Genomic DNA, 15757 nt, shown 5'->3' with positions numbered 1-15757 from the left:
ATATATATATATATATATATATATATATATATATATATATATATATGCATACGCAAAAATCATAACAACAAAGAATATTAGCAGCATTCAGGTATGGGATGGCCGTTATTTAAATAACCAATTAAGGACACTATAATAACTACAACCACCATCACCCCGTTTACCCGCAGGGAAGGCAGAAAAGATGGAACGCCACATACATCTAGTCATACACGCCCTCCGATTACGTAGACTTTTGATACCACCAGATTTTAGGTTCTGATACATCTGTTCATGCCAAGTCTATTTCGGCCATCCTCGTACTGTTCTCCCGCTCACATTCGCCACATATTTTTTTAGTCATTCTCTCGTTATCCATTCACTCCAAATGTCCATGCCACCTTAAATAACTCTTCCTAATATTTTCAATTACCCCTTGTTCAGCATTACATTCCTTTCTTCTATTATACAGATTTGAAAAATACGTGGGATTTCGTATTTTAAACCAAACTAAGGCAGACTCTTTATACTGTTCTGTTTTTATATCAAATACACACTTAATAATGTTCAACTATCGTGTTTTGCTAGAGGTCATATCTCAAATCGATACGTCCATCAAATAAGTTGACATTATGAAATATAATGAAATTGTAATGTAAAGAAATACACCATAAATATGTTTTTTTATTCACATTTTGTCACTCACAAAATTACATTCCTATCCGATGGTACTGTTGTCATGTATAGAAAAGAAACAAATAATTAAGGATTTTATATTGACGATTTCCACATTAAATGTCTCACGATCGGACATAAAGATAGAAATAGGGAATCGAATAGTTTTTCCAATATTACGTCTACGTCAATGTATTGAAACCATCGAATGACACACACTGAAAGAATTTTATTACATTACCTTTAATCTATGCCAGCGTTCTTTAACCTCTTTGAGTCGCGACCCAGTTTAGTTAAGTGGTTTCGGTTTCGCGACCCAGGACATCATCAATGAAATACCAAGTACAAACTAAGATTAATTCAATTGCAATGCAGTAAAACCTCGACATAACAGACTAATTGGGGGGAGGGGGTGTCCGTAAAAGCCGAAAGCCGTTACATAAAAATAAGCTTAAAATAAACCAAAACACTTTGTTTTTTTTTTACATATAAAACACTGCATTTAGATATAAATAAACGATACAAAATACAAATCAAATTCTATGAATTGTCTTCGGACACTCGTCGTGAAATGAGGTTGCTGTGTGATATCGACGGGCTTGCTTTCGGTTACCCTGCTTCGAAAAAGGATTCAAGTTTTGCATGTACTTTGAGACATAATTTGTGATTACCACGGCCGCTAAAAATTGTTTACAAGAATGCAAAAAAATGCACCCGGCGTTTCCGAGGGGATTAAAATATATAATGGTAATTTTTTCTACGCAATTGGCTATCCTTTGTAACCGGAACAGTATTGCCAAACATAATAAAATATATCGAAGAGTATACAGCATCTTAAGATAATTTTCGCCTTGACAATATTCCCCGATATACTATGGTAAATATGCCAAGAGGCTGAATTTTGATTCACGACCTACAGGTTAAGAAATACTGATTTATGCTAATCTTCACAATAGGTGCACACTTCAAACTCTCGACTATACAAACATTAAAAATACCAGACTATTGAGACCTTCGTTTGAAAGGACGAAGTGAATTCATATTAAAATTTTATGAAAATATGCACGAATAAACGACTTCCCAATGAGGAAAACGGAAGCAAGCAGAAATATCCATTAAAATCGAGATAAAAATGAAGTCGAAATATAACAAAGTTAACTTAATGAGCTTCATTCCAAAATAACATGAAAAAAATGAGGTTTAAAATTTGTATCAATAATTTAAAAAATGAGTTTTTTTAGAAAATATTAATAAAATGTCGAAAATAACTCCTTAGCTAGAAAAAACCCGATAAACAAAATAAATATTTAATTGCCGATCCACATATTATCATATTTTAGGGACCCGATCTGGAGACGTTATGTCAGAATAGGGCTAACACAACTGAATAATATTTACATAATTTTGAGTGTGTCCAAATACTTGTTAACAAAATCTGGATTATCTCCAATTACAGGAGTTATTTTCATACTATTTTTTGACATCTCATCAACGATGAAGAAGAATATGGAAGTCTGGGCATTTACGGGGCCGACGACCGTCATAGGCTGGATTAACTGATCACTTTACAAACATGTAACATTCACCGATTCTACCCATTATTGACAACCACACTACTCAAATTCTTGGAAGCTCTATTTATATGAACCAATTTTGAACATTGTTCTTGAATCACTAGAACTTCACTAGAGACAACCTTTCATCGTTGGTGAGATGAAAAGAAGCTTTTTATTGAGCGTTTCTGCTTAATTGAAGTTCTAGCGATTCAAGAACAATGTATCAAAATTGGTTCACATATATATAGAGCTTCCAAGAATTTGAGTAGTGTGGTTGTCAATAATGGGTAGAATTGGTGAATGTTACACGTGTGTAAAGTGATCACTTAAACCAGCCTATGATGGTCGTCAGCCCCGTAAATGCCCAGACTTCCATATTCTTCTTCATCTTTGATGAGATGTCAAAAAAATAATATGAATAATATTTACTAAAGAAGGACGCAGCCAGATGTAAACATTAACAAAACGTGTCGTAATAGTTAATTGACGTATAAAACAGCTTTAATTAACTACGCTCGGAATCAGAGCATCTCTAACAAACGACATTAATATCGTTCAAGAAATGATTTCCGGGGGTGTGTGAAGGTTGTTTGCGGTCGCCACATAATATAAATCCGAGAAAAGCAATTAAATGCACGCGAACTACCACACTAACATTACAACTTCGGACGTGCCAGATTGAAATATTGTTAAACTTTTATTTTATTTATTGTTTCGGCATTAACTTTGTGGTAAGACATTATTAAATAATATATTGTTTCAAAATTCTTCACCATTGCTTTCCATTTTTCCTTTGTTTTCAAACTCCGTCCCTTCCCCTTACTTTCCCCTCTCCTTATTTATAGAACAATTTTATATTTTAGTTACTATACAGACCTGAATGATGGAAGTTTAACTTCTGAAACATGTAGTCTATAATAAAACTCAAGTGGTAAAAAACGAAGTGTTTTCTTTAATCATTGTTAACCTTTTATAAAATAAAACTCCAACTTCGTTTTCGACTACCTACCTTTATTTTGGTATTTTTTGCCAAGCAACGGTTTTGACAATCACCTTGTCGAAACCGGTTGGAAAAAAGTACCAAAATAAAAGTGGTTAAAAACATTAAGGTTTATTTTAAGAAATTTAAATGAAATATGCCACAAAGTAACAGAACAAAACATTCCAGAAATTAAATTTTGTTATTTTGTTTATACTATTTATTTTTTCAAACCCTTATCCGCACCCCAATGGTGCATAGGGCACTGCATTATATAAACACAGTGTTATCTTGATCGTTAACACACGAAGGAAAGGTGATCAGCCCGGGACCTCCAGAACGGTAGCCGAGCGTGCTGACAACTACACTACGGAGGCGAACAAGCCTCCTCTACACAAAGCGATATAAAATGGCAGGTCTAAAATAATAGAAGTCAGTGTGAATAGTTGCACCTTGGAAGGTGATTGTATAACACAGTCCGGCGTGTTATTACGTATGGTGAAGGAACAATAAACATCGTCATTTCATTTGAATGCTTTGACGTCAAGAAAAAGTACATAAAAGGTCGTCTGCTTTTCATTACATTAGAATAACATAAAAGAAAAACCATATTAAAATATACATTTACAAAGACATTACTTTATTTATTTCCATCGTGTCATAAATCACGCGCTTTGTTTGATCATCAATAAAAGCGAATGAACGTACAGCAATTCGATCCAAACGGAGCCGGGTATTTTGAAGGCTGTATTAAAATAAAATCTTCTTTTTCTTCTTCTGCAGAATGCAGTGACCGCAAGTCTTAAGCGCATTCCCAGTTTATTTTATCTTATTTTTTCTAGCACATTTTATACTATTTTATTCTTGTACATAAAACAAAGCTGCAGAAAACTTTGAATTGCTCTCTCGACAGTACGGCTGTCCAAACTCAAAACACAGTAAGGGACATTTTTTTGTAGTACGTTTTTTTGCATTTTTGGACTAAGTAGAATCTACTTAGTCCAAAAATGCAAAAAAAACGTACTACAAAAAAGATGTCCTTTACTGTGTTTTGAGTTTGGACAGCCGAGTAGCAATGCGATTGATATTTATGATAGAGCAGGTTGTTGGGGATAAATGGGTTTTAAACTCAAAGATACATTCTTCTTTTGAAAATGTTGCCAACTTTTAGATGACTACTTCCTACTTCTAACGCTTATCCGCACCCAATGGTGCATAGGGCACTGCATCGCATAGAAGCAGAGTTATCTTGATCGGTAAATACACGAAGGAAAAGTGACCAGCTTCAGGTACTACTCCAGGGTCATAATAAATAAATATTATACTGAAAAATCACTAATATTCATTTTGACCCTCTTGGGAATCGAACCTGGGACCTTCAGCAGGCGGACAAATCGTATTACTATATGTAAAATAGACGGGGAAAGCAGATTTGCGCAATGTCCCGCAATTAGAGGAGGGAAGCGTCAAAATATATTGCCAGCCCTTCCAAGGATTTCTAATATCCCTAGAAGACCACTCCGGCGCCCACTAAGGGGCGGTATCGCCTCCGTAAAGAATTAAAAAATTAAATTATTTGGAATAATGAAAAAATGCATTTAATACTTGTTTTACAAAAATTTTCACAACCCCCTGAGAATCAAACCCGGGACCTCCAGCACGGTAGCTAAACACGCTAACCATTACACCACGGGGGCGGAAAATCTCTAACCACGCTTTAAATAAAATACATGATAGATTCCTAACCGCACATACGTACTCTCTTTGTAAGAAACACAAGTCTTGAATTTTCATTATTTATGACTTAGATCAGTAAGCTATTTTCACATAGGTCGAGGAACGAACACCTTCATTTTCGATTAAATAATGATATAATATTAATTATCAATATAATTATAAATATAATCCAAGATTCGGAAATCAAATACAAATGAAAGAGTTTCTGCTTAATAAAAGTTTTCCTCATCCATTAGGGGGAGGGGTGGTACTTACCCCCCCCTCCTCACTTACAGTACAGATAATTACTTATGCTTTAGTTTACATTCAGACCCCCAAATGGAAGCATCTGTAGCTTCCGAAACTAGTTAAAATAAAATTAATATAATTCAAGTGATAAAAAAAACAAGTGTTTTCTTTTTAAATTTCATAATGTCTTACCACAAAGTGAATGCCGAAACAATAAATAAAATATCAGTGTAATGTCATACATATGATATGAGATATTCTCAATATTATTCATATTTAAAGCATTTACTTTAAGGTTAGTCATTTTTACTGATTTTTTATACAAAATTTTTAATAATATTATTATATAACCACTCACCGAAGTGGTTATATACTAATATTATTAACATTTTTGTAAAAAAAATAATAAGTATGATACAAGAGTTAAAAACGCGCTATAAATATGCATGGTGGTCGAGTGTGATAGCCGTCACACTACGGAGAAGGAATTTTAATTTAATTTCAACTATTAAAAACTTACAACATTTTGAGTGTGTCCAAATACTTAGTAAAAAGCTTCTTTACATCTCACCAATAGATGTCTCAAGTGAAGTTCTAGTGATTCAAGAACAAGGTTTCTAAATTGGTTCATATATCGCTCACTCCTTTCAAGAACGTCATAAATCAAAAAACTTGATTTTTCAGGAGAACGTTTTTAAAGTTTAAAAATATAATACAATGTAATAAAAATAAATATGAAGCTTCTTTTTGAACTTTTTACTGTGGAACAGGTTTTTTTAGGTGAAACCTGAAGGTTTTTTCTCCATTTGAAAAATATTTAGTAGATTAAAAAAAAATTAAACAAAAACTTTTCTTCAAAATACATAAACAACACTTTCTGCCATGTAGCGGGTAAATATTAAGGTAAAAATATGCCTCTTTTGCTGGAATATAGTACATTTTCTGGGCATGGGATTTATGATTTATGACGTTCTTGAAAGGAGTGAGCGATATGTAGAACTTCCAAGTATTTGAGTAGTGTGGTTGTCAATGGGTAGAATTGGTGAATGTTACACGTGTGTAAAGTGATCACTTAAACCAGCCTATGACGGTCGTCAGCCCCGTAAATGCCCAGACTTCCATATTCTTCTTCATCTTTGATGAGATGTCAAAAAAATAACATTAAAAACTTAACAGAAGGTAGTGAATGACAGCTTAACATCGATAATAATAAATAACAGGGAAAGTTGCCATTCATTTCTACACGTTATTACCGTAATATGCGTCTCTAGCATCTCTATGACTTTCTTCATAAAGATGTTTTGAATACGTTTGGTCCGCGAATTAGGACATGTTTTGCAATGTGTTTTCGCGTTTTGGCCACCATTGAAATAAAACTAGTAGGTAACGTAGCAACAATCAGACGGTCGATTTGGGTAACCAAATCAAAAACATATTCGCATCTCCGTCACGACCGTGTGGCCGTAACGGGAAGGAACGAGACGGCGATCTTTTAAAGATTGGTATCTCAGTAGCCGCCGAGAGAGCAAAAAATGTAAATTTTCCATTGGCCTGTTGTTATTCTGGCCAGTCGCGTTCTCAAGGTTTCCAATTAAATTAAAGAATACACAAAAAATTAACAGTTCTTCAAAAGCATTTTTATGACAATTAAAGGGGCGTGACCGTGTTATTAATACTGTTAAGCCTCGATATAACAGACCTCTATTAGAACAAATTCTGATATAAAGCACAAAAAATTAAAACGTTCAGTTAATATTATACGAGTATGTGCTTAAATTCAAGTGTCACCGCACGTAAATAATTATAAGCGGTCATGATAATCACACATGATGTCCCAAAACTTCAAAAGTTCAAACAAAACTTGATTCCTTTTTCAAAGCAGGACTACCGGAAGCAAGCGCGTCGATATCAAACAGCAACGACACTTCACGACGAGTGTCCGAATACAATTCATAGTATTTGATTTGTATTTTGTATCGTTGACCGAAGTCCAAAGTGTCCGAAGACAATAAAAATAATTTTGTTTGTGTTTTTTTTTATCGTTTATTTATATCTAAATACAGTGTAAATATTTTCAAAAAAAGTTATTAGATTTATTTTAAACCCATATAACGGACTTTCTGCTTTAACGGACACCCCTCCCCCCAATTAGTCCACTATATCGAGGCTTTAGTGTAGTTTTATTTACTTATCGCAAAAAAACAAGGTGGAAGCCAATATTTTTTCTATAAATGACAGTGCAGACAAGTCATTGCAAAAATTTGCAACAATACATGAGGCTTGACTGTAAATTACCGATTTCAATTTTTCTTTTATTCTCAATTTATTTATATATTTTCAATTTATATTTGACTCGGTAAATATCACTATTCCTTCAAATTTATTGTGACACGGGTTTCGATGCATCCAGCATCATTATAAAACATCTTCTTCCCCCATACTTCAACGTTCCAAGGGCACAACATTGAAATTTATACTAAGCTTCACATACGGTGTTTGAAATGACGTTGAATGCATCGAAACACGTGACACAATACATAATAAGAAATAGTGATATTTACCAAGGTTTGTAATCCTTAATTGCACTGAATTGCTTATACCAATTTTTTATCCTAAAATATGCATACGTAAATAAACTATTAAAAACTAACCAACCACCACGCCACTTCCGGCAGGGGTGGGCAGAGAGAAAAGAACGTCATATCAATCTGTCTTTGCACACAATTTTCGCCTCTTTCACATTCATACATCTTCTCATATAAACCCGCCGATTATTCCGACCCTGACCTGACTTTCAAGTATTTGAAATACTTGATCCTGCCAAGTTTTCCTAGGTTTTACTCTGCTTCTGTTAACCACATTCACCTCATTAATTTGTTTAACTATCCTTTCTTCACTTCTTCGATTCACATGCCAAACCATCTCAACACACCTTTCTTAATTTTTTCGATAATGCTTATCTCAGTCATGTATTCTTTTCGTATATCACCATTTGATCATACAACGTTTTTCCGCACATAATTTTTTTTAAATAATATTCTCGTTCTCATTCCAAACGATTGAAAACAAAAAAAAACGTATAATTAAAATGTAACTTTGTTTTAAAAACACTATAAATATTTTATTATAACTCAATTATAATGTCTACCGGTTTCGAAGCTACCCTTCTTCGGTATCAAGACTAGTTAATACTAAAATACTATCTACTAAACAAAATTCAAAATATTTTGGCCGCTAGGCAAAAGAGCTTGGGAAGATCTCAAGTCACAGTCAAAAGGGATAAGGGATGTTGAGTGATTGGAAACATATTTAATAATGGACTGTTAGAAAAATCGTTTTTCTTGTTTAGTAGATAGTGTTTTAGTATTAATCAGTCTTGATAAAGAAGCCGTTAGCTTCGAAACCGGTAGACAGAATAATTAGGTTTTAATAAAATAATTACAGTGATTTTAAAACAGGGTAACATTTTAATTATAAAATGGAAAATCAAAGTAAGTGCTTCATATATAAATTATCAAAAAATCGTGTTTATTGTCAAAAACTTATTCAAACAAAAATTCTATTTCACGACCTTTTTACATCCTTATAATCCGATTACACAGACACCCTAAAATGAGATATAGAAGGGATGGGGTGGGGGAGTTTCCCACGGCGTAGAACCTTCTACTAGTTTCAGGGCCAACGAACTGCGCATGACAGGACCCAGAAAACCGCCATTGTATTGAGGAAGGCAAGTGAATGGTTGCATGAATCATGAATTTCAGGTGCTCACTGAAAACACGACTGAAAATAATTAACATCTTTGAGTAGATAGATCGTACACAATCTATATTATGTAATATGTAATTAAATCAATAATCCATGCTGGGGTGCAGAATGTTACGCGACAAATTTAAAAGCATGTTTCAGAGAGGGGATTTCGTTAACTTCATTTAAAACAGTGATGGTACCAGTTTTAGTGGGAAAGAAAATAAAGGAGGACAAACACACGTTACGATGGTGAATATTATTGTGCATTATCTGGTTCATTTAAACCAATTTAAAAAAAATGAGGTTATGTTCGGTATTATGCATATTTTATAAATAGTTTAACTTTATTCCACCACATATACATAAATACATATGGAATCAAATAAAGAGATCATTGCCCTTACAATCTCAATAAATTTAGTGGATACTGCATTCGGCTACCAAGTTGGAAGTCGATTCGACTCTCGGGGTCAAAATAAACATGTGTTTTTTTCTGTCTAATATTTATTAAATATTGTATTACCCCGGACTGGTACCTAAAGGGTGAGACTTATCACCTCGCCCTTTTATAAGTAACGATCTCTATGAACCATTGGGTAAGTGTGAGGGAGTGAAGATGATAAAATATTTTTCACTTTTGAAATTTTATTCATAATTCACTCTAACTTAAATTTTATTTTTTTGAATAAAACTCGATCAGAAAATTCAAAATAAAGTAGCTATGTACTTTTTCCTTCGTAAACGTATTGTCGGCGGAGGTAAGATGGCAAACAACAATATGGACCAAAGGCAAAATAAAGAAATGGGTAAATACTATTTGAATGTCGTCGGACCATCTTGTCTGGGGCCTATTCACGCTTCTGCGTCCTGTTCTAGGACTCCAGTCAAGCACCATCTTCGTCCATCTATCTTCAGACATACGTGCCACATGACCTGCCCACTTTTGTTCCGCGATTAGTCGAGCCACATCTGTTACCTTGGTGGTCTTTTCTCTCATCTAAACATTCGTTTTTAATCCCTAAGAGACCTCTATAGATACCAAAGTTATTTATTTATTGCTCGTAAATTTGTATTTCCACCTGTTGATAACACCCGCAGTTCTCGAAACTAGTCGTGTTTACATGAACACACTGCGCGGGAAAGGTATTACTACTCGTTCGGTCGATTGATGCTTAAGGACGGAAACGGTATTTTTACCTTCTGCGCCGGCCTCATTGCAATGTCAGAAAATAAAGAATTACATATTTGATGTTTTTTTTATATAAATATTATGTACCTACCGATCTCTTTGTTAAGAGGGGTCTTAACTATATGTACATAATTATCAAAAAAAGGCGGCGTAAAAAACACCCGTCCGAAATGTGTTAATAAACTCAAAAGGTGGTCTTTTATAAATATTTTATTTTTATTTTAAATATTTTTTTAAAAAATGCAGATTTTATACGAAATGATGGTATCCAAATATGTAATACAAGAGTTTGCAAACCAAAAATAAAAGTTTTAAGAGATTTTTGCGAGGATATGATATAATGTCAGAATAGCAAATAATTGAAACTGATATTTTATTTGTAGCCATGAAGCGGTTGGATGGAACCTTTAAAATGGTTGATAAAAAAGTAACATTTTATGAGATGCGGTTTCGATTACTTACAATGACATTTTTTGCCCCGCATTTCACGGTTGCAATTAATGAATTTCTGGTTGTTACCGAGGAACGCCTTTCACATTAGAGACCCCAATACTTAATATTATTTTTTGGCATCTCATCAAAGATGAAGAAAAATATGAAAGTCTGGGCATTTACGGGCCTGACGACCGTCATAGGCTGGTTTAAGTGATCACTTTACACACGAGTAACATTCACCAATTCTACCCATTATTGACAACCACACTACTCAAATTCTTGGAAGTTCTATATATATGAACCAATTTAAAAACCTTGTTCTTGAATCACTAGAACTTCACTAGAGACATCTATTGGTGAGATGTAAAGAAGCTTACTACTAAGCAGAAACTCTTATATTAGTAAGTGAGGTAAAGGTTTCTAAATTGGTTCATATATATATATAACTTCCAAGGCGAATGTTAGTGGGAAAAGAAGCAGAGGAAGACCGAGGAAAACATGGCACGATCAGGTATGCCAAATACTTGAAAGTGGTCAGGTTAGGAGTCGTAACAATCGGCGGGTATGTATGAGGAGATGCATGAACGTGGAAGAGGCGAAGAATGTTTGCAAGGACAGAAGAGTGTGGCGTTCTAACCTCTCTGCCTACCCCTGCGGAGAAGCGGCGTGATGATAGTAGTAGTAGTATAATACCAACGGCTTAGTAGGATTGAAAGATAGCATTCATACTTTGGATTTGATGATTTTGAGCTACAATATACATAAGTTCAATGAGCGATGTGACAAATTATTCAAAATGACAAATGATTTTGACGTCACTGTCACACCTCCTAATTTCTGGTTAAGGATTTGTGACGTGTTATCTTTGAAAAAAAAAGAGATTAAATGATAAATATCAATGAATCAATTACGCTGATGCAATAAAACTAAAGGTTTCAATTTGGCAATCTATAAAGCCATTAGAATCACACTCTTATCAACGCGAGGTTCTTAAGGCTCATTTTTCGTTAAGACGCAACTTATGGCGAGTGTATTTGCCTAGAATTTACATGAATTATATGAAATTATAGTAACTTTAAACATAAAGAGTAAATCTACTCACAAGTAGGCATAGGCTATGAAACTTATAAAGTTGAAGCCTGAGTAGGGACATGATAAACGGTGTTGCATACGCCGTAGCTAGATTTCAGAGTCACTTGGACGTTAGGTAATTAAAAAAAAAAAAAAGACGCAACTTCATTTTCTCTAAATGTAGGTAACATTTTACGTAATCGATTTTTTTCACCGTTTTTGCATTGAAAAAATGAATTTTTCTTAGAAATAATTTTATGGTTTTGAAAAGATAAGAGTTATAGAAGCGAAAGAAGATAAAATAATAATAAAAATATATATTATTTTTATATATATTCTACGTACCATAAAATAGCAATATACATTCTTTAAAAAAATCGGCCGTAAAGAGACGTGTGACCCTCTTCGGTGGTCGGCCGGTGATTGAATTCGTTTTTCGTAACTAACCCTTCACTGCATAGTGTATAAAATTTGTTACATATCCAAAAGTTAGTGTTAAAACGTTCTTTAAAAATATAAGCAACAATAATAAGTTCACTTGTCTCTCGAAGACGAACTGTCAATGCAGTCATGCAGTGAAGGGTTAAATTTGGTGTTTGCGCTGTATCCCCTTAAGATATAATATTTGTACGAGAAGACAATTCAATTGAAACCAGTTTAGAAGTCGATTTTAATTTTTACAATTTACTTTTTGCACATAGATGCCAAGGCTTCCAGATTGATAAGAGTTCCTTCAGATAGTTCATCTTATTTGTCAACGAGAATTATTCATGTTATTTATTGTTTCGGTATCCACTTTGTTGTAACACATGATATAAAATTATAAAAAAACACTTATTTTTACCACTTGAGTATTCTATTGTTACGAATAGTATCGAAAGTTACAGATGCTTCCATCTACGGGTTTGAATATAAACTATTAAATTCGTACGGGTGTCTTTTACGCCTGCGCCTGCGGACGACGGGATTTGATAATTTTAATATATAGTTAACACCTTAACAAAGAGATTGGTGCTTAAAAAACTAACTAACTAACCATCACGCCGCTTCCCCGCAGGGGTAGGCAGAGAGAATAGAGCGACACAACACTCTGTCCTTGCAAACATTCTTCGCCTCTTCCACGTTCATGCATCTCCTCATACATACCCGCCGATTGTTAGGACTCCTAACCTGACCACTTTCAAGTATTTGGCATACCTGATCGTGCCATGTTTTCCTCAGTCTTCCTCTGCTTCTTTTCCCACTAACATTCGCCTCATAAATTTGTTTTACAATTTTTTCCTCACTCATTCGTTCTACATGTCCAAACCATCTCAACACACCTTTCTTAATTTTATCGATAATGCTTATCTCAGCTTTGCATTCCTTCCTTATTTCACTATTCCCACATTGGTGCTAAATATTCATATAAAAACATTAAATGTGTAAATCCTTCTATTCTGACATTGAAATGAGGCCGGCGCAGAAGGTAAAAACACCCTTCTCGTCCTTGAGCATCAATCAACCGAACGGGTAGAAATATCTTTCCCGCCCAAAGGGTGTTAACACACTCCACTAATATATTCAATTTAACATCCCCCTTAGTGACTTAAAACTCGAATCGTGAATTAAATACAGTAAAGTTTATTGCAAAAAAAGATATAATGCGATAATAGTTAAAATATCAAAAAATAAAGTAACTGCACAAAAAATATTAAAGGCGAAAAAATCACAGGTTTAACAACTGAATACATCGCGAAAATCTTATCCTTCCACTTTAAACCCGCGTAGTAGGTATAATAAAATAATTTAAGTAAAATCTTCGACAACTCAAAAATAAAAATATTTATTGAAAAAAAATAATATCTTGCAGCGATTGTGATGAAGAAAAAATAAACTTTTTGTTGTTGTCGAATAAATTACTTGATTTTATATAAATAATAAATATACATACACATTCATATTCGTCATGTTCTAAAATTGTTTTATTATTTTTAAAGTAACCCACCCTTTCATAAATGACGTTTGAAACTTTTAACTAAAAAATAAAAACAGAACGTGAATTATTAAAGCTACATATTGAAATGGGATACGTATATAAAATTCGAAGATAGAAATATATATTATGTAAAAATATCCGTTCAATTATTATTTTAAATTAATACTTAATCGTGAAAACATTTTAATGAGAAGGGTAGTGGAGGGGGGCGGAGTGGGGCGACTGCGCAGTGGTTCTGTGTATAAAAGACACGGCTGACATCTGCGAGAACTTAAACGGAACACGACCGTCAAGCAGTTAACCTTTTCGCAGGGTAATACGGCGCGAAATTTAGTTTCAGAATCGAATGATCTAGAAGCCGAATAAACATTTTGTATTTTTAGTATAACTAGACGATTATTAGTGCTATGTTTTTTTACCAATTCATATTTCATATACAAAGAATATTAATGAAAATTGGACGTTTTCGTCGAGGCTAGGAGACGATTATCCTGGCTTTAACCATTCCGGGAGTGCAGTGCAAAAAATACAAAATACATAAAAGGCAATTTGACAATCCTTTCAGTTTTAACGTGCCGTGAATATCGGAAAATATTGAACATTTTTTAACTGCCGTGAAAGGCCTGATTAGAACATTATTAAGAACACTACACGAGTGACTTAAAAAGTTAAGATGAGTTTCAACAAGAGCAACACGTCGACGATGGCGAAGTTTATGGATATGCTGAGGCAGCTTTCTTCGGAGAAGGTAAGGAACAAATTAAAAATTGTCATTGCCCTAGGCCGGTCATAAGCGCCTCTCTCCTGACCGTTATAACATTCTGGAAAACGCATCTGATATGCGAGCTACGCGGCATTGGCACAGAACACGAAGTGAATGAAGTTTTGATTAATATGGCATCGATGCATTGAACAGGTTGGATTGCAACGCCTGAGGTCTGGCAGTATGTCAAACACGCGTGTAAAACCGATTGCATCTAACACAAAGCTAGGCGCTGCGAGAAAAATGCAGATAATTTTACAATTTTCGCGTAATCAATACAGGAAACTCTTTTCAGTAACAGTTAAAATACAACAACATATTATAATTGCAGCATTTTCCTTGCTTGTATGTATTGATTTTAATGTTGACAAAACAGACGAGACAATAAACTTTTGTTTATATTTATTCTGTTTACTTAGAAATCGATACAGAGGGCGCCACTGATTCTAGCAATGAATCGAACCCATTTGAATAAAATTAAATAATTATAAATAAGTAAGTCTTAAGCATGGATTCCTTTTTGTGACGGATAAGCACTCGCTGAATATCATAAACACATGAGATATTACGATATACGTTATTTATTCGAGGAATACACAACAGATGACTCTAAATTTAATGATAAAAAAAAACAGTTCAATGGTCCAAAACAGTGCAAACAAATAGCGTATAGTATATTAATATTTTTATATTCTCTTAATAAAAAGATAAATATTTGTGTTTTTATTATTTACTCATATTTCGTTGTTAATAAATACGAAATATGAGCGATATATTTTTAATTTCAAAATATAACTTTATTCCACAAAGTTAATTTCAAATAATAAATAAAACAAAATTAATTGCAAAAATGTCAGCGAAATTTCCATAAGTGGGGGGGGGGAGATAATATATAAACATCGTATTATTAATATAAAACCATGCTTAATAACAACAGGTTTATGAAATCCAATATCGCTCACTCCTTTCAAGAACGTCATAAATCAAAAATTGTCAATTTTCAGTTGTGCATGTTTTCGGAATGCCCAGAAAATGTACTATATCCCAGCAAAAGAGGCATATTTTTAACTTGATATTTACCCGCTACAGGGCAGAAAATGTCGTTTTTGCATTTTGAAGAAAAGGTATTGTTCAATTATTTTTTTAAACATATTAAATATTTTTCAAGTGGAGAAAAAACCTTCAGATTTTACCTTAAAAGATCTGTTGCAGAGTAAAAAATTAAATGAATGGCTTGATATTTATTTTTAATATATTGTGTTATATTTTTAAACTTTAAAAACGTTCTCCTGAAAAATCAAGTTTTTTGATTTATGACGTTCTTGAAAGGAGTGAGCGATATGTGGTAATTGGATTCGCTTTGACTTCGACAAGTTATCAAAATTAAGTAAAAAATATTAAAATATTATAACTTCTA

The 15757-nt window shown here is 33.6% G+C and overlaps 2 protein-coding genes across 2 annotated transcripts in view; one reads left to right on the top strand and one right to left on the bottom strand.

The window, feature by feature from the left end:
• LOC148309250 (RING-box protein 2-like) overlaps positions 1-15757 on the bottom strand; it is an 80143-nt gene that overhangs the window by 47644 nt on the left and 16742 nt on the right. The window lies entirely within an intron of this gene.
• The window catches only part of LOC148309251 (facilitated trehalose transporter Tret1-like), a 15784-nt gene continuing 13869 nt past the window's right edge, over positions 13843-15757 (top strand). Inside the window, exon 1 of the mRNA XM_088260431.1 lies at positions 13843-14325. Within this exon, the coding sequence (XP_088116557.1) occupies positions 14251-14325 (75 nt within the window). The 5' untranslated portion in view covers positions 13843-14250. The remainder of the gene's footprint in view (positions 14326-15757) is intronic.

This window comes from Brachycentrus maculatus, unplaced genomic scaffold (assembly GCF_059751285.1).
Source record: "Brachycentrus maculatus isolate JH-2025_06_01 unplaced genomic scaffold, ASM5975128v1 h1tg000135l, whole genome shotgun sequence".
Taxonomy (NCBI): Eukaryota; Metazoa; Arthropoda; class Insecta; order Trichoptera; family Brachycentridae; genus Brachycentrus; species Brachycentrus maculatus.
Note: the sequence above shows the minus strand (reverse complement) of the source record. Positions and strands in the feature narration are given on the sequence as shown.